The 18083-nt window shown below is 45.3% G+C and overlaps 1 protein-coding gene across 6 annotated transcripts in view; it reads left to right on the plus strand.

Moving 5' to 3' along the window:
• Positions 1-3393: 3393 nt before the first annotated feature.
• Positions 3394-18083, plus strand: part of NTRK2 (neurotrophic receptor tyrosine kinase 2) — a 77632-nt gene continuing 62942 nt past the window's right edge. For 2 of the 6 annotated variants that reach the window (XM_076066826.1, XM_076066827.1), the window contains exons 1-8: positions 3394-3659; positions 4648-4917; positions 8884-8958; positions 9245-9316; positions 10782-10850; positions 11647-11804; positions 15519-15658; positions 17509-17644. In XM_076066826.1, the coding sequence (XP_075922941.1) occupies positions 3397-3659; positions 4648-4917; positions 8884-8958; positions 9245-9316; positions 10782-10850; positions 11647-11804; positions 15519-15658; positions 17509-17644 (1183 nt within the window). In that variant the 5' untranslated portion in view covers positions 3394-3396. Of the gene's footprint in view, positions 3660-3694; positions 3944-3966; positions 4288-4647; positions 4918-4945; positions 5905-8883; positions 8959-9244; positions 9317-10781; positions 10851-11646; positions 11805-15518; positions 15659-17508; positions 17645-18083 lie in introns of those variants that run through there. The other 4 variants (XM_032953288.2, XM_032953287.2, XM_032953286.2 and 1 more) reach the window with 4 other exon arrangements.

Below are 18083 nucleotides of genomic sequence, written 5' to 3' on the forward strand. Positions count from 1 at the left end.
GTGTGGCCAGATCGTTACTGGCCAAACCCAAAAATCAATTGTGATTCTAACATTGGCTGTGAAAACCTGTGTTAATTTTTTTAAAATGTTTGCTCTCAAAAATAGTAGTTTTTATGTTTGAAGGAAAATTACTAAATGTTGATTTTCGAATACTTTTAGTTATATTATGTTCATACCAATGTTTAGCTCTACGGACCTTATATAATATTATTAAAATCTATGTTATAAAAAAATGTTTGCCGCCAATCATAGGGATCCCAAAATCTACAATTTATCGTTCAAATATTTGTATTCATAGCTGTCGAGTATATTACAATAGCATGCTATCCTGAACATAGGTATTGCTATGGCAGTGATTAAGACACTTTAAATTCAAGAATAAGAGGAAACCGCATACAGATTAAAAAAAACACATGCTTACTGAATATGTTCGGAGTGGGAACAAGCATATGGCTCAGCTGATGAGCACTGGATAAGTGAAGCATGAAGTCATACAATTATCCGCATGGATACTACCTGTAGGGCCACTTAATACTGAAGCCGAGTGATGACTAGAATAAAAAGATTGGCAATGGTGTATATATGTTTAATTTATTTTGCACCGTACGTAGCCAACCGTGATAATTGGAGGTGAAATTATGGTGGTGGTGAATTACAAGATAATCATTATTAAAAAATGTACCATCATTGTGCTTAATTATTAGGTTATGATTAATCCAAAACATATCATTACAATGATAATTATGATGACAAGATCATTACAGACAACATATTGTGATGACGATGATGATAAATAAAATACAATATTCATTCATATCAATCTCAGTGTAGCTTTTAAACTCTTGTCAACAATGTTTCGAATTTCTAAATATTTTTTCAGTTGTGGCTTTGTTTTTGTTAAAGCCTGGATGATTGCATCGCTTACCACTTAATAAAATGCCGCTTTGTCCTTTACAAAGCAAATCATTATTGTATTTGATATTCATTGGTCTCCTTCAGAATCAGATTGAAAGTGTGCATGGCAGAGTACCCGTTCCTAAATCCACCTTGCTCACGTGGTTGATGAACAGCTGGATGTGTTTGTTCTGTTCCCAGTGATCTTTACGAACAATGTGTGTGCATCTGATGAGAGACGTGTGTGTATATACTTCTTCAAATCAGTGTTTCACCATTCTTAGATATACACATCATTGAGTCGTCACTCCACGATCGAGGTCATTCATTTGTGTAAACATTTAGTGAGTCGGTATGGTAATTCTCGTCCCTGAAATCCGTTCCTGCTTCTTGATATGTCCTCAGTTATGTTAAGGGTGCTTGGGCACGCCACACATTGCCCACGGTCAAGACTAATGACTGACTGGCAGCCAAAGAAGGAAACAGGCCCAGCGTGGAGATGGAGTAACGATATCAAGTTGCGTGAAGGCACTATCGATGGGTTGTTGTATTGAGACCGGGAGGGATGCGATGGCTTGTGGATGCCTTCATCTCGCAGTGAATGAGTCACGGATAATGTTGATAATGATGATGAGGATGCTTAATGACAAGATATAAAATTGAAACGATGATCATGAGGCGTCACTTATTATGGTTCTAGATGGGCCCTCAGTGTGACTTTATTACAGTATTACGAAATATTTGTTAAAGCAGTTAATTACATTGTTTCATAATCTGCTACCCCTTCAACCGTTGGAGTTGCTTGCTGTTTGATATATTGTGACGATGGTCGTGTTAAACAACACCAGACTCAATCAATTAAAATGTAAAATATTATTGTAATAAACGACGCGAAACCGAATCCTCAATGATTACACCGGCATTACAATCAAGCATGAATCCACGTCTGTGGATGCATGGAAAAGCAGCACCAAAAGCAAATACAATTAAAAATAGAGCCATTACTGTAGCAAACACGATCAAACATTCATGGCAATCAAATCACTCAGCCCTGCAATGTTGACAAAACCGCCCAGAGCAAAGTAAGTTAGTGCGGTAACTAATGTATTGTTCACTCATTTATGTTATGTATGCAGTTGCACAATAGTGGATTGGGAAAGGTGGAGGGGCAGCATATGAAGGTGATGGTCTGGCGCAGGAGAAACTCATTGAGAGTCGTTCGCCCCACCGTTACCGTATTCCCCCGATTAGAAGACACTCCCGAGAGTGAGGCTCCAACATTGTCAGTAAAGTTATACAAACGATCTGGTCGCACACACACCGGATTATAAGATGCACCTCCGCCGTTAAGATACAACGGGGGAAGATTGCGTCTTATAATGCGTACAATGTGGTATTGGTCATCGCGAGCGAATCCTCATCCAGTATTCATGCTGATGCAGGGTTTACAAATCATGGCTTTCTTTTTGGAACAGGCATATCTTTGGTAGGGCGATTTTGTAGGTTTCTTGTTTGACATGTCTACTCCGTCAATCCACTTTGTAAATCCAATTATGAATATGGGTAGTTTGACTATACTTTACCATGTGCCACCGCTTCATACTGTATTTCTACACCAGCTGGAAAATTATGGCAGTATATTCTACTCGGGGCTTAAACGCCACACTCCACAGAAGGCAAATTATGAGGATGACTGATTATTGGCAGCAAGGCGAAGGTAACAGTAACACTTGTGTTTCACAGCAAGAAGCGCCTGGGTTTGATTCCTGACTTGGGTGCCTTTACGTGTGGGTTTGTCTGTTCGCCCCCTGTTCTGCATGGGTTTCCTCCGAATCCCAAGTTCCCCCCCACCCCCATAGCTTAAAAACAACAAACACACAATGTAACTGGTCTTGGCCAATAACCCTATGCTCAAATGTACCTGCAAATTACTCAATTGGGATTACACGCAGCAGCAACATCGCCCCGTACTGCGAGGCTTTCCTGCTTAAACAATCGTAATAAACACAATGAATGGGCAGGCATATATGTCGGTGTTTATCACAAGAAGTAGAGCAATGTAGAACTAAAATGTAGGCTTCCCCTGCCCGATGAGTGAAACCAATAAATATTCGCATATTTTTTGTGGATTCAAATCGGAAATGTTGATTTTCTAGTTATAAGGATGATTGTAGTTGTAAGCATATTACCATCTATATTCATGAAAAATGTCGGTTTTCTCGCCCTGCTAGAACATCGTTACAATTTACATCAGTCACTCAGTAACGATCGTCTGTATTTATTACGTTAGCGATAATGCATTACCAAGATATGTCTTCCCGGAGGAACTTCATGATTGTTGAAGTTAATACATATTTCATTGCATCCACCGAGTCGAAAATGTCTGAGTTTTTAAAGAATTGTTGTTAAATATCTGTGAGAGGCGAGTTTTATCATACGAAAACGGTTACTTCCCAGTAAATGTGACGTTGTTCCCAACGTTGGTCTAACTGTTCCGACCACATGCCGACGTTGGCCCAATGCTGGGGCTCTTCACTGGGTTTCGTTGGTTGCCCACTCCAATTAAAGGTGGCACGGCCACGCCAACCCACTGGCGAAGAGCGCAAGAAAAATCCCGCGCGCGCGTGCGCCGACTGCTACGGAGCCTTGGAGCTGCGCTGGACGGGAGGCAGCAGCGTCGGGGCTCTGGTGACAATTAATGGCAAACGATTAAATCATTGGCGGCGTCTTTTCCTTCCCAAGAGCTCGGATGGCCTCGCAGAGAGGTGCCGCGAGGGAGCGCGCACGGGATCAATATCGCCTCTCGGGGTTTCACACAGCTTCCATTTGTCTGCATAACGCGATTTTTAGCCGCTCGCTTTACCACGACCTCCCCCCACCCCCCACTGTCCCCTTGATTCGCTGCGTTTGAGCCAGCCCTGCAACTTTCAGCGCGGGATAGTCCTGCAGTCTCCACCGTAGGAGTTTCGCTGCTGCTGGTATTGCAGAGGCTTCCACAACCACTCGCCTCGTTTCCACATATTAATTGCACCCCCGCCCCCCACCCCCGGTGAGTGAGTGTCCGTACGAGGGCGGTGGGCGACGTACACGCGCACGCACGCGCGCGCGCGCCCAGACACCCACACGCGCACAGACAAAGATCCCATCTGTAGCCTTAACAGACTCTTGGGGCAAGTGCTGTTATCGCACGCACGCACGCACGCGCACACCTTAAACGCCGTCAGAACGTCCGTGACGTGATTTGATTTCGAGCGACTGACGGCAGAAAGGCGAAGCGCCGCTGCTGATGCGCATGTGCGTCACGGTCTGCGAGCAGTGAATTAAGACTCATCACGTTCAGCGCCTCGCTCACGCACGAGGCTCGAGAAGAGCAGCGGCTTCACCGAGGTCGAGGCGAGTGTGTGCGCGCGCGTACGATTCGCGTCGCTTTCAGAATCGCCCGCGCATTCCATTTTTGCTCGTCCCGTTACTGCAAATCTACACCGCTGTCGGCACGGAGGAGTGAAGTGGAGCTTGGAGGTGGGGGAAGGTTGGGGGTAGAGGAGGGAGGAGGAGGAGAATCACGAGGAGGAGGAGGAGGAGTAGGTGGAAACACGAGACACAGCGGCAGCGACGGGATTTCTCTGCCCCGTGTGCCTGCAGCTATCTCTATAGCTCTACCTCGCTCCATCCCTATCTGCTCTCTCGCCGCTATCCTTCTCTCTCGCTCGCTCGCTCTCCCTCCCCCTCTCTTGCCGGCCGCTGCTGCTGCAGTGCGCGCGGGAGTGTTCCGAGTCGCGCCGTACGCGGGATGCCGGGGACTCTGGCCAAGAGACGGCGCCGCCGGCCCCAGTCGCTGCTCATCCTCGCCCTGGCGCTGGGCAGCGCGGCCGGCGCTCTGGTGGCAGCACCCAGGGCAGCGCCTGGGTCGTGCCCCGAGGCGTGCGCCTGCACGCTCAGCCGCCTCGCCTGCAGCCGCAAGGATCGCTTCTCGGCATTCCCCAGCGCCACCACCGTGAGCTATCGGGCCAACCTGCTCGAGATGTGAGTGCACGCTGCTCGCCAGCGCCTAGCACGCCGCATGGAAGCTCCATTTAGCTGTATGCGTCTAGCGGCTTTGCCACGGACTGTTTTTTTTAGTACAGACTGTCTGGACTGGATGGAATTCACACCACGGCAATCACACACACACACGTGCGCGCGCGCGGGCACGCACTTCGTACGCGCGCGCGAAACGGAGCTTCAAAGCATCCTTAATTTAGATGTAGCGCTTGCTTATAATCTGCTGTCACCTTCAATTTCAATCGGAGGCACGATTGCATTGGCTGTTTTTTTGTTGTCTCTTTTTATAAATGTGCGCCCGCGCAGCTGATATATATGCAAATGCTAATTAATTGGCAGCTGCCTAAGCACATTCCAGCGCAGGCAATGCCACCCTGGCGCGCGCATCTGACTGGATTTAAACGCATCTAAATACCCGATGACAACACGCGGCACCTGCTCTGTTGCCTCTCAAAGGCGTGCTAATTGATTGCTGCGCCTCCCAGCCGCACAGGGCACACAATACTCACACACAACATTCGCACGCACACACGTGCGTGCGCCGGTTCGCTGATGACGGACGCACGGTGACAACGCTCGTTATGTAATTAACACCCGCGAAGCTTTTTATACGGAAACCTTATATAACGCAGCACTGAATATAACGTCGCTATGTTGGGCAATTTGCAATGCTGTACACAGTAGATCCAAAGTGGCACGATCGCGAGGGAATTCGTTCACGTGCGCGTGCGTGCGTGCGCGCGCGCGCCGCGAGTTCGTAATGTCCGTGCGTTACTTTACTTATTTAAGTCCGTCACCCGTGGCGGGGAGCGACAATGCTGGGGTCAGCGCAGTCCGTTGCGAACCCGGCGACTCGGTCTTCAATAGTTACCCGGTGCGGTGCGTAAACAACAGCACTGGGGAGACAAGGGCGGCCGGACGTGGTACTTGGCCACCCGACCCCCTCGTGAGCCATTCCGGCCACAAGAGGTATTTGCTAACAGCACTTGCCCCCAACAGCCCGCTGTGACTATACGGGGTATGGTTCTATTTTTTGTATTTTGTCGTTGTGTTATGCGTGCGGGTATTATGAAGTCCGTCACGCGTGACTGACGAGACAGACGGCGTGCGGTCCTTTGCGCTCGTCTGAAACTGGCTCCTTCAACCCTCCTGCGTGACCCGCAAGGAGGGTTAAGGCCATTTTCCCGATCATATTCCCTTCGCCTGCAAAGGTCATATATGCGGGAATGCATGCTCAGTTGCTAAAAAAAAAACGTTCGGCATGAGTGCGGACAGTTGGGGTTTCTTACGTTCTACGCACGAGTCTTGCCCAGCTTTAATCACATTCGCTCTCATTAGTGCAACACCAGATCGCTTCTGTTGTTGCGCGGAACTTTTGAGAAATGTTGCACACGCGAGTGGCTTGCAGCCGATTGCAGTGCTGTTCCGTAAAACACAACGCTTGGAAATTTTGCGCATAAACAGCGCTTGACTCGGTGTAGGATATCGCAAGAAAAAACAACAACACGGAGCACCACTCAACAAAAGTTGCATAATGTTTGGGCTTAAGATTTGATCACCCTGTTTGCGTGCCGTCAACAAGGGAGCCTTGAATTCGCATCGCGCAAATATCTCAGACTGACACGGAGATAATTGCATTTTCATCAGCAATCATAAAGTTTGCAATACGATACGTGCACACAATGGCAATGTGGCGGCATGTCGTAAGCAAGATAATAACATAGCAAAGGGAGAGAGAAAAAAACAACTCCCCGTCAATGTGCTGAGCAGATGTGTACGCATGCACACCTGCGCGTCGTCACGCTTGCTACCGGCGTGTGTATCAGGCCAGTAAATCCACGCATAATGGACCGCTTTCACAGCATTCCGGTGCATACCTCCTGTTAGTCCCGTGAGCCCCGATCCTGATGGCCTTGCCAGACCAGTGTCCTCACGCTTATTTCATGCCACCCGCCGCACGTGAAATCAGAACGCGGGACATCATGCGAGTGGCTTACTTGAAAGTGCTGGTGGCACTCGCGCGGATATATTATCCTCAAAAGCCGATTTCTCGTTGGACCTGATATTGTAATGTTTTTTTTTTAGAACAATGGTCGTGATAATTGTCTCCCGGTTTCGTTTAAATAACATAACACAGGAGGAAAAAAAAACGAATTTTCCATGCCCAATTAGTGGTAACCACATATGACCAATGCCAGTTTAAGGACGGTCAACAGTGCAATACTCATTATTGCGCAAAAAGGGAGTATCACCTTTTCATACCCACATTACCCCGTGCTAAATATATTTTTGGCTTGGTTTTCCAAGCATTAGCCATAGAGTGTGCAGGCATGAAATTATCCGCGTTTGAGCATGTACAATTACAGTCCTGGAGACATCAATGGCGTGGGAACAATTTGAAGGGCTCTGCTGTACGTTTGGGGAAATGAGATACATTTAATTAAATGCACCGCTGACAAATGCACATAATTGGCCACCCTTACGGAGATTCTCATATGCCACGAAATAAAAGTGCAAATTGTGCAGGGTGTCTAATGTTCATTTACGTTGTGAGTACCGATTGTTACAGTATTAGTACTGAATAAGTGCAATGGTTGTGTCTTTGCCTTTGTATATATACATTAAATGGCCAGAGGGCTCACTTTATATACTAAACGATGAACTTCAAATAGGTTTGATAATATGATACATGAAATGTCCTACCAACCTAATTTCATGTGCACAAGCCACATACTAATACATACTGTTAACATAACATCACAAATAACATTTTAAAAATAAATATTTACACAATACAGTTTATTAAGATATTCGTAATAATTTTGGTGCTGTGCATATTTTCAATATCCCATTCTCAAAACATTTTGACTACTCCATTTGCAATATTAAAAGATCCCCCGTATAACCTCAGCAGACTGTTGGTGCAAGTGCTGTCAGCGAGCACCTATGAAGGCCGGCACGGCACACGAGGGAGTGGGTAGCCAGCAGCATGCCCGGCCACCTTCGTCTCCTCAAGCGAATATTACCCGCATTGTTAAAAAAAAAGCAGGACACTCATTTTCACGAGAGACAGTTGTGTGGCTGAATAAGCATTTCCAGGGTGTTTATAAGCAAGGGGGAGGGAGGAATGGTTGTTAAATCGAGGACGGGAAAGGAAACCCAAACCCAGAGTGGGGAACGAAAGGCGTCAAAGCAAGCGGTGCTGCTGTTTAAGAGGCGTTGCTCCCCTGCCTGGAAATTAGGCAAACAATTATAAACGTGCTGCAGGTGTGCAATGAACACAGCGGGCACACTTTCTCACCAATACTGTGGACGCCTGTCGCAACGCGGGACGCCTCTTGCTCCTGCATCTAAATGCAAACGTGTCCAAGGGAAGAAGAAAAAAAACGAGGAAAACGATTCCATGTCAAACGTTCAAGAAGAGCAGTTTCTTTTCGAGCTCAGCTCATCTATAGTTGATTTCTGCTTCTCACGACAACAATAAAGCAAACTCTAAACTCACAATCGAAAAGAGTCATTTGACTGGCAAACTGTCTTGAGACTTAGGAGGCCTTTACTGAGTAAATAAAGGGAATTGTTATTATAATTACTATTTATGTCATCTACATCCGGTGGAAAAACCCTGAAAACTCTTCTGGGAATTATTTTGGCAGGCCACATTTATCTCACCTTTTTCATGAACAAAAGCCAAACTTACGACTATTATGAGTCCATGCATCTTTTTTTCTTATAAACCTTTCTATAAGATTACAGGGTACAATAATATTGAATTATCATGGATAGGTGTACCTTGCACTCTCGTGGTAGTGCCTTACGCTGACAATCCGTAACTCTAAGCCGGCCTAGCAGCATTGCAGAAAATATCGAGTGAGAAATTTAGCCCCGTCTACATCTAACACATTAATGACCGTGCTGATGTGTTGTTATTTTGCTGTCGCTCCTTTGCAGAATTATAAAGAACCAACCCAGATTAACAAGCGTCAACCAAAGTGACTTTGAGCAATACACCGTTTTGCAAAACCTGTGAGTGTGGGCCTCGCACTGATTGCATTACCTGACCTAATGGGCCTGTCACTCGCTCTCACCGCACCACCCATGCTTTACGCTAAAGTCCTTGGCATGCACTCATCCCCGCTGACGGAGACTAATCATTAAACCGCAATTATTCATACGATGACGACAATGACGGTGACCAACGCTGACAATGACGACAGACACGGTCGCGATAATCTTGAAAAATGACAGTTGTGTTTGTCACTTCTTTTCCCTGTGTAATTGCTTATATATTGCTGCCTTTTTATTATTACAGCACCATAACCAATACCGGGCTCATGAGTATTTCACAAGATGCATTCCGAAACAACAATCGTCTAAAATATATGTAAGTCTACTTGCTTTCCTTATTCCTTTTCACCAAACGTTTGTATGCATTTGTGCGTGTGTGTTTTGTAATTATAGGCACCTAAATACGTCCATTATAATATGCACAGTTGGGAGTCATATAATTATGCCACTATAGGAGCATCCTTACAATTGATGGGCCACCAGTTACACAGTGAGATATGTGCGCATGCATATTTTAACAACATCAAATCTCCTTGGCTGCCATGTATGAGTGGATGGTATGCACAGATCTGGAGCCATTTGAAGCATCGTCATTTGTGAATGTTGAAATATCAGCTTGAAATGAATAGCTGTCTGAGATGCCTTCAAAGGTCCCGTATATAGCGTGTGTGCCGGTAAAAGGGTGATGTTTAAAGTGGCTCTTTTTTCAGACATTGAAGTGTGTGACAGCTAGAGAGAGGAAGATTCCCATTTTTGTAAGAAAAATACGCTTAAATAATTATCCTTAAATCCCACAGGATTCTGCTCAACTTTAATTTCAATTGTATGTATCTGGATTTTAATAAACGACAAATTATTGCCAGCATTGTTTAAACACAATCGTTATGGAGAATTATAAAAAAAAATGCATCAATATAATTTGTTAGCATGGTTAGTTTGTATGTATGGCATATATCCATACTTGCACACTGAATGCATACCATTTGCAGCTGAGACCATATATTCATCTGCGTTTATAAGCTTTTTATGGTGAGCTACAGAAAATGTCTTTACAGAGATGCTCTATTTGGTATGTAGAAAGTCTATCTGCAATTATGATGGGTCGAACATTTGACCTTGTTGGAGCATGCAATCACATATTTGAACAAACACAGATCTCGACAATACATTTTCATTCTGTGCCATCCAACCAGCTGGATTCAATATAAAAATGTAGTGTGTGCATACACAAATATTTCGATGCAGCCCAATGCAGTTATATATTTCTTCTCCGCCTTGGAGGCTTTGTGCCAGAAGTACACCATGGTGAACACTTTCTTAAATACCTCTACAGCTCTCAGCTGCCATGAAAAAAAGAAAGCGTTGCAACACGGAGAGAACTTTCATCAACTGATCCTTATGGCGGTACCCAGAGGTACCAAATAATACAAAATGGCCGAGGCAATTAAATATTTTATTTCTGGGACACTATTTTTCCCAGGGGTGTTACTTAACTCCGCGACTGGGGTACCAATCAATCCGAAATCAGTGCGACTCCACAATGTCGAAACACAGCGAGGACGATTGAGCTGAAACCCTGAACGCTCGCAGCACGCACCGTGGTGGTGCATCGTGGACAGCTCGTCGAGATGAGTCGATTGCCGCATCGTCGACCATCAACAGACTAAAAATGTCTACATCTATGACATTATGCGAGAGCCGGGGTACTATGGTACCCCGGGGTACCGCCATAAGGTTCAAGTGTAGAACATTGACGTTAGTGTTTGTTGTTGTCCTCGCAGAAATCTGGCTAACAACAAATTGACTCGCATCTCATGGAAGGTGTTCCAAGGGCTTCAGCTCAACCAACTGTAAGTACCAAAAGTAATTTAATACGTAAAAAAATAAATCACATTCATCAAACCATTAATAATACTTAAATGTATCCACTCGACGCCTTGGTTTCATAGCCTTTGCTGTGATTAACAATATAATGTTTTTCAATAGTGTTAAAGAGTGGTCAGTGTGACCAAGGTACTGCCATATGAAGGAGTCTACACGTTCTAAGACTATTCTTTGATTTTAGTCAATATAAAACGGGCTGGTTTAAGATCCATGTATCGTCTACGCGACAATTGCGTGCTCTTCACAGAACTCCCGTCATTGGCATCGAACATCTTTCACGATCTGCTGTGGCCCAAAAGTAAAAAATACTGCCGCTGCTGTGAACGCTGCGTTGCCTCGTGCACATCTCCCGAGAGCAACTCTGCTGGGAACGGGAGACGCTGACGTGCAGGGCACATAAGTGGCTCATTTGCTGCTCACCTATCGCAGCTGTCATTCAAGGCTGTTTTGTGTGAGATAATGATATGAAGGCACAGGTATTCTTGTTTACGAGTCACCGTGGCTCCAGAGCGACAGTGGTCTGGCAGCAATGCCAGTGTGTAATTGGGCGTACTGCAACAGAGTAATTGGTTGAATCTATTCCAACTTCAGAAGCAGATGCTTCGATAAAACTTTGAAAACTGTGTACCTGGTGAGACTATCATCGAACGGGCTGCTCGATACCAACTGGCCGATACTGACTACTTAAGCGCTAATCGTGTGCTGCATGCGTCCACTGCTGCATCGCTGCGATGTCAGACCTTTTTTTTTGTATCCACGCAGGAATTTGTCCGGGAATCCCTTAGTGTGCTCTTGTGGCATTTGGTGGCTGCAGCTCTGGTTGAAGAGAAACCCGGGCACTCTTGGGGGCCAACCCAGCTGCAGATTAGCGGAGACCGACAGAGTCATTCCTCTCTCAAGCTGGGCTGCCCCGGGCTGTGGTGAGCGCAACCCCAGTGTGATACGGGGGGGTGTGGGTGGAGCCGGATTGTGACAGGCCCATAAATAATAGCTCCGTGGGTAACCGGAGGACAGGAATAGTCGGCACCATTACAAGCGTATACAAAAAAATAAGGAAATATTTTTTTTTTAATGGCAAAACCTGGAAGAGCATATACTGTAGACGTATGGTATGTTGAACTTCTTTCGTGTTGTACGTAGCCAACCATGGGAATCGGAGGTGCAGGGGACTTTCAATAATCGCATGCCATTGTGAATGCTTGTTCAACCCAAATTCAAACTACATTCACAATGTGCAATTCTGTAAAATGAAAATATCTTGCGCAACGTTTATTTCTGCACTGCAGAAAATAATGCAAATAATGCAGTTGGGCAGAGAAGCGCATGGCTTATTTGTGACCCAGGGCAAGTCGCGCTTATATATGTGTCATCCATCTCACTCAATCACCCTAATCAATTGTGTGATTCTCTTGAATGCAGCATTGTTGACAATGAGTTACATTCCTCTTACTATTGTTTCTTTCATGCCTATGAGTCAATACAATTTTAAAACCACGAAGGCAATCAACCGCCCAATAGTAATGCTACAATCGTTCGTATATATTTAGTTTGTGTATGCGTGTACTCGCGTCTATGCAGTAATACGATTGGGCTTACGTAAGTGTCAGGTTTGGTTGACTTTTGAACCATGCCTTTCCGTAGAAACGTTGCCAGCCTACACCTCACACGCACACAGCAGTTTATTTGTTACTGCAATGCAGGCAGATTTATAACATGACCATAGTATTCGTTTACAGGGAGGTAAAAATAATGTGAAATAATAATGATGTATATCTATGGATCTACAACACTGCCATACCTGTTTTTAATACTGTATTTCCTTTTGTTTTGCCTACATCTGCCATTAATTTAAAATTGTATGAACAGAGATGTGCTTTGTGTGTTGATGTGTGTGTTGAGGAAGTATGTGAAACAACGTATTAATTAAACTGTCACTGACAGGCAAGGAAGATCTTGATGTTTTGGCTGACTGGCCTTCATCATTTAAACTGATGGTTAACAAAAACCTGTTATTATATTTAATTAACTTGAAAAAGTTCGCTGACACATTTTTTTTTGCCTTAGACTTATATATGTATATACGCTTGAATAACACTGATTTAACATTTTTATGCAATGTCAACTATTTACAGTGGAAAACTTGCAATCGATTATTTGAGTTAAAATATTAGGGAGTTAAATCGGAAATAAACACAGAGCTGAATTGATGCAGTGACTCTCTAAGGTGACACTTATTGTACCCTTGACACAGCATGCGAAAAAATTGAGTAAACCGACGATGATTGTGCTCTTTTGTTCCTGCTCAAATTATTTTTGTGGAACAGTGTCGCAGTGGTTTGCACACCCAGCTATGAACCCAGTGACCTAAGTTTGATTCCCAGCCAAGGCTGACAACGGTGATATATGAAGTAACTTGTCCTGGGCCTCTGCCCCCCCCCCCCACCAAACCAAACTGACCAGCGTGTTTGGTTATGCTCAAACAACCTCCATAACTGACACAACATGGAAAGGCCTTCATTCAGCAGCAGATAGACAGATGGCTGTCATTTATCAATTCAATTATATTTGTTTGTTGATTGAAAAGGACTTTACCAAACCAGAATAAAATTATTCATGTTAAACCAAAGTTTTATATTGTATCCATTTTGTTGGATTAATGTATCTTGACAGTTGTGGTGATCCCACTGCACTAAGTTAAATATTCATGAAAATCTAAACTGTATATATAAGAATTAAATGATCATTAGAATGCGGGTGTGGTGGTCATATAATTGTTGTTGAGAGGCAGTCGAGAGTATACCACTCCAAACTACGTGCAACGAAATACATTGGAGCCCAATGGTTGCTTTGTGGTTTGGCTTTAAAACGCACCGCTAAATGAACTAAGAAATCATGGAAGCTTCCATGCCGTATACAATGCAACAACAGCACAATAAAGCTTTGCGGTTCACGAGAGTGATGTGCATAAGCTACTGTTTTTTTTTCTCTACGAGATTGTGCAGTGCTGTATAAGAGACATTTCCAAGCTACAGATGCACATTTTTCGCAGGGTCAACATGCAGTGTTTACAGCACAAAAAAAACTGCGCGTGTGTGTGTGTGTGCTGTAGCAAGACATGGCCACCATCAGAAATTGATATAAACCGCGGGGAGCGGTAGTGTAGTGGTTAGCGCGCTGCGCGACGAACCTGGCGACCCCAATTCGATTTCCACTCCAGGCCAACATCAGTGACGATTATTTGAACCGGTCCTGGGCCTCCTCTGGTTCGACTCAGCCTCAAATGAGCCTCTAATGCGGTGTGTAAATATCGCCATTAGGGAGACAAAGGCGGCCGGGCATGGTGCTGGTCACCCACCCCCTCCTGTGCTGTGCCAGCCTTCATAGGTGATCGCAAACAGCACTTGCCTTACCAGTCTGTTAAGGCAATAAGGAGGATCTTTGTCTTTGTGTCCTATCAAGACGTGGCCACGTTCAGAAATGGATATAAATGCGTGCTATGTAAACAACTGCGAAGGAATGAGATCATGAGCTGTATATTAAAATTTGGAGTGGGAAGGGGATGGTGTTATTTTATAAATTCATGATGCAAGGGATACGGAAAATGTAAAAATGGGCAATAAAAGGCCGTGTGTGATGAGATTATAGATGGGGGATGCTGCTTTATACAAGTTAGGCAGTGGCATGTGTTGATTAAATGTTTGGCCATGGAGCTGGAGTGAAGACGGGAATTGGGGTGAAAAAAGAAAGTGTTTGATTGACATTAGGAGCAAACTGTTCTCTGCACAAAGTGAAAATATAGAGAGCATCTCTGAATATGGGGTTGGGGGGAGGGCAGCAATGAATATAAGTCTCCTTTCAAGAATATATTGAATGTTTCAAAGGAAATATAACATGAATTGGTTTGAGAAGTTCAGGAGTGGCACTAATTAAATGTGCACTGCTATTGGCGGGAAGGTCATTCGAGATGAACGAGGGAGTCATATAAATGCAAAACATTGTTAAAGAGAGACATGAGAACAAACCTGTGGCCAGCACGAACCCCCCACCACCACCACCACAGGCAAGGCTCACCATTTTTTTCACCTCTCATCAGATGTATGCCGTGTAACAGAGGAATAAAATGACTTTCGCGATACGGTCTTCGTGGGCTTTGGTCGCAGGGGCGGAGCCATCCATCAATGTATTATTACTAACGGACAAATATGGAACCTCTTTAAAATATATTATTATTATTGGTGTTGCCTCCCAGTGAATTTACCTCGACTGTAGGCAATATACCTGTTTTATATTGTTCACATTGCAAAAAGAAAATGTTCAGCACTACTTCTGCCTGCGCCTGCGACGTGTTCTGTTCCATTGCAGCCTGTTCCTCGGCACGCATCAACTTTACGTTGTTGTTCCTGTTCTTTCCTGATGCACCGTGGCTCTCCTTTGCAAACTGTCTGGGTAGCTGGCTAAACGGGACTTTTTCGTGTAACAAATAGACATCGGTCGATTTATTGATTAAATCTAGTCGGAAACAGTCACCAAATGTACGGGAGCTTCAAAGTTCAGTGTGTGAGCGCAGCAGCGCTGGCCATGCCGTGTCATGAGTCCACGTCCTCTGCGTTTCTCCGACGGCGGCGGTGCTGCAGACGCTCCAGAGGTGCACGTGAGCAAGAGCAACATCTTGCTGTTCGAGGGGGAGGACGACATGGTGACGTGCAGCGCCACGGGCAACATTCCGCTGCTGCGGTGGGAGTTCGCAAACCTGAGCTCCGTGTCTGAGCCGCAGGTGAGGTCCCCGACTGAACACCGCGGATTGCCGCGACCTTGCATGCGAGGAGTATCCACTTTGGAACAGCGGGGGGGGGGGAGGGGAAGGTCTCCGTTGCAAAAATCACTGGCAGGGTATAGGAAGAATCGTTACCCATGGGCGGAGTCTTGGGGGGGGGCACGGAGGGGTCAATGTCCCCCCCCCCAAACTGAACACCTTTATTAATTTATTTTCAATAGTTTACAATGAAAATAAAAATGATATGCATTCTTAATTCGAGGGAGAAAGCAAACCCCTGCCCCCCCCCCCCCCCCCCAAATATAGAAGTCAAACTCCACCTATGCTGGTACCCCGTTTCTTGATTCGCATTTTATCTGATCCTTTCCCCCATTGTGTGAATTCGGCCGGACCCCCCCCCCGCCTCCACCGCCACCCCCCCCCCCCCCCCCCACCTTAGCTTTCTCGCTCGTGGTCTGGTTCACGGCTGGGGTTCACGGCTGGGGTTCACGGCTGGGGTTCTCGGCTGGGGTTCACGGCTGGGGTTCTCGGCTGGGGTTCTCGGCTGGGGTTCCTGGTTGGGGTATGTGGCTGGGGTACACAGCTGTTTTTCGCACGCTTTTGCCGACTGAGTCCTGCGGTGTTGGCAAAAGCAAAAAGTAAAAAATATTGGGAGCATACAAAAGCTCGCAGGGGGCATCAACACAGTCACTGTTAAACAAACGTTTAACAAATGTTAAAAGCTGAACAGAATGAGTAACGATACGATATGCTTTTTTGCCTATTCTGCATTCTGCTTTTAACTCTCAAAGTTGCTGAATTGTACGTTTTCTTTTTCATTTTGTGCAGCCCCTTACAACTACTGCAGACCGTTTGCATATGAAATGACTTCGCTCTAATAATTTCAAAGGTGGGGGCTGAGCCTTCAACAGGGGGAGGGGCCCTCTAAACTCCCACGGACGCTATGGGGCTACTTCCATCTCTCCTCCATCGCAGGGGCCTCCAGGCTGTCCCCTGCACCCCCAGCCATCCAATCAATTCACAATGATCGTGTTTACCATGATGCTGTATTCACAGTGACACAGTTCACTGTGCGCCTGACCAAAATAATCACGCTCCTGTTGATTGTTGTTTGTTGTTTTGCTTTTCACTTGAAAACCCAAAAATTGTACAAGGGTGAGCAATACACCAACAATAGTCAGAGGGCACGACATGACCTGGAGAGCATGGACAATATTTAAATAGGACAACTTTGTCGGTTGGCATTGCTTACGGGAGACGTCTATTGGCGAATGGATGAATTACATTATTTTGATAGCCTCACTAATTCGCCGTTAATGCATCGGGAATGTTATTGTCCATTGTTTGGCTCTTAAAATGGGAAGCCGAAAGTAGCCCGTAGCTTCTCTGTGCCGCTTAGTAGCACGCACTTGGCTCGCCTTGCTGCGATCGCGACCATGGTGGAGAGAGAGAGAGAGGGGGAGGGAGCCGATGGGTGTGCCCAGGACATCAGTGCCATAACCAAGTTCTTCCAAGATGACAATCCACTTGTGTTCTTGACTTTCTTTAAGCCAATTGGAATTGAAGTGAATTGCTTTTTAACGTGCAGTGGCTGTTTCAATCAATCTAACAATCAAATGTTTTGCCCATGCATTAGTGAGTCGACACAATTATCACCTTTGCCAGTTGAACACCATCCTAAACAACAGTGCGCGTTCATACCGATGAATGATATATGTGCTATATACTTATTGTATTACACATTATAAGTGCGGTATAATCTTGCGTGAGTATATTTACGGTGTACGTGCCATGTGTTGCACTCACAAACTGTGCGCTAACACCAGTGCTCTGGCGGTTTCATATCCCAGAAGGAGAGTAAACTGGGCTCGGCGGTGTCCTTGCGAATATTTAACATCTCGTACGAGGACAACAACAAAAACATCACCTGTGCAGCCGAGAATGCGGTGGGAATGGCCAACGTCTCGGTGCAAATCACCGTCCAATGTAAGTGCGCCTTGCCCTGAATCCGTTAGACCTTTGAAGAACGATTGTTGTTTTTTTCCTTTCTGAACATGCATCTCTGGTGTCCAATCCTTGTGCAATCGTGCAATCTTATGCCCGTAGTCTTAACGCCGCTTACTAGATATGACTTGTGAGGCCCCTTTATTAATTTCAGCTAATGTGTTCCTCTTCAGAATGAATAATAATAATCAAACAGCGGCCCATACGTACATAGCAGTAATGCAATCGTGCTCTCTCGTTTTGGGTGAAGCAATTTCGTCGCTTTTAAGGATATTTTTTTTTGGGGAGGGTTTTTTTTTCTACCCTGTCGCTGAGCTTTTCCACTCGTCCAGCATTCCCTTAGCTTATTCTGCACTGTTGCTGGCAAGTGCGTCGTAATGTGTCTACATGAAAATAGGATCTTGCAATGAATTATGAGTGC

Source organism: Petromyzon marinus, chromosome 13, assembly GCF_048934315.1.
Source record: "Petromyzon marinus isolate PM22_M1 ecotype Great Lakes invasive population chromosome 13, UKy_Petmar_22M1.pri1.0, whole genome shotgun sequence".
In the NCBI taxonomy this organism is placed as follows: Eukaryota; Metazoa; Chordata; class Hyperoartia; order Petromyzontiformes; family Petromyzontidae; genus Petromyzon; species Petromyzon marinus.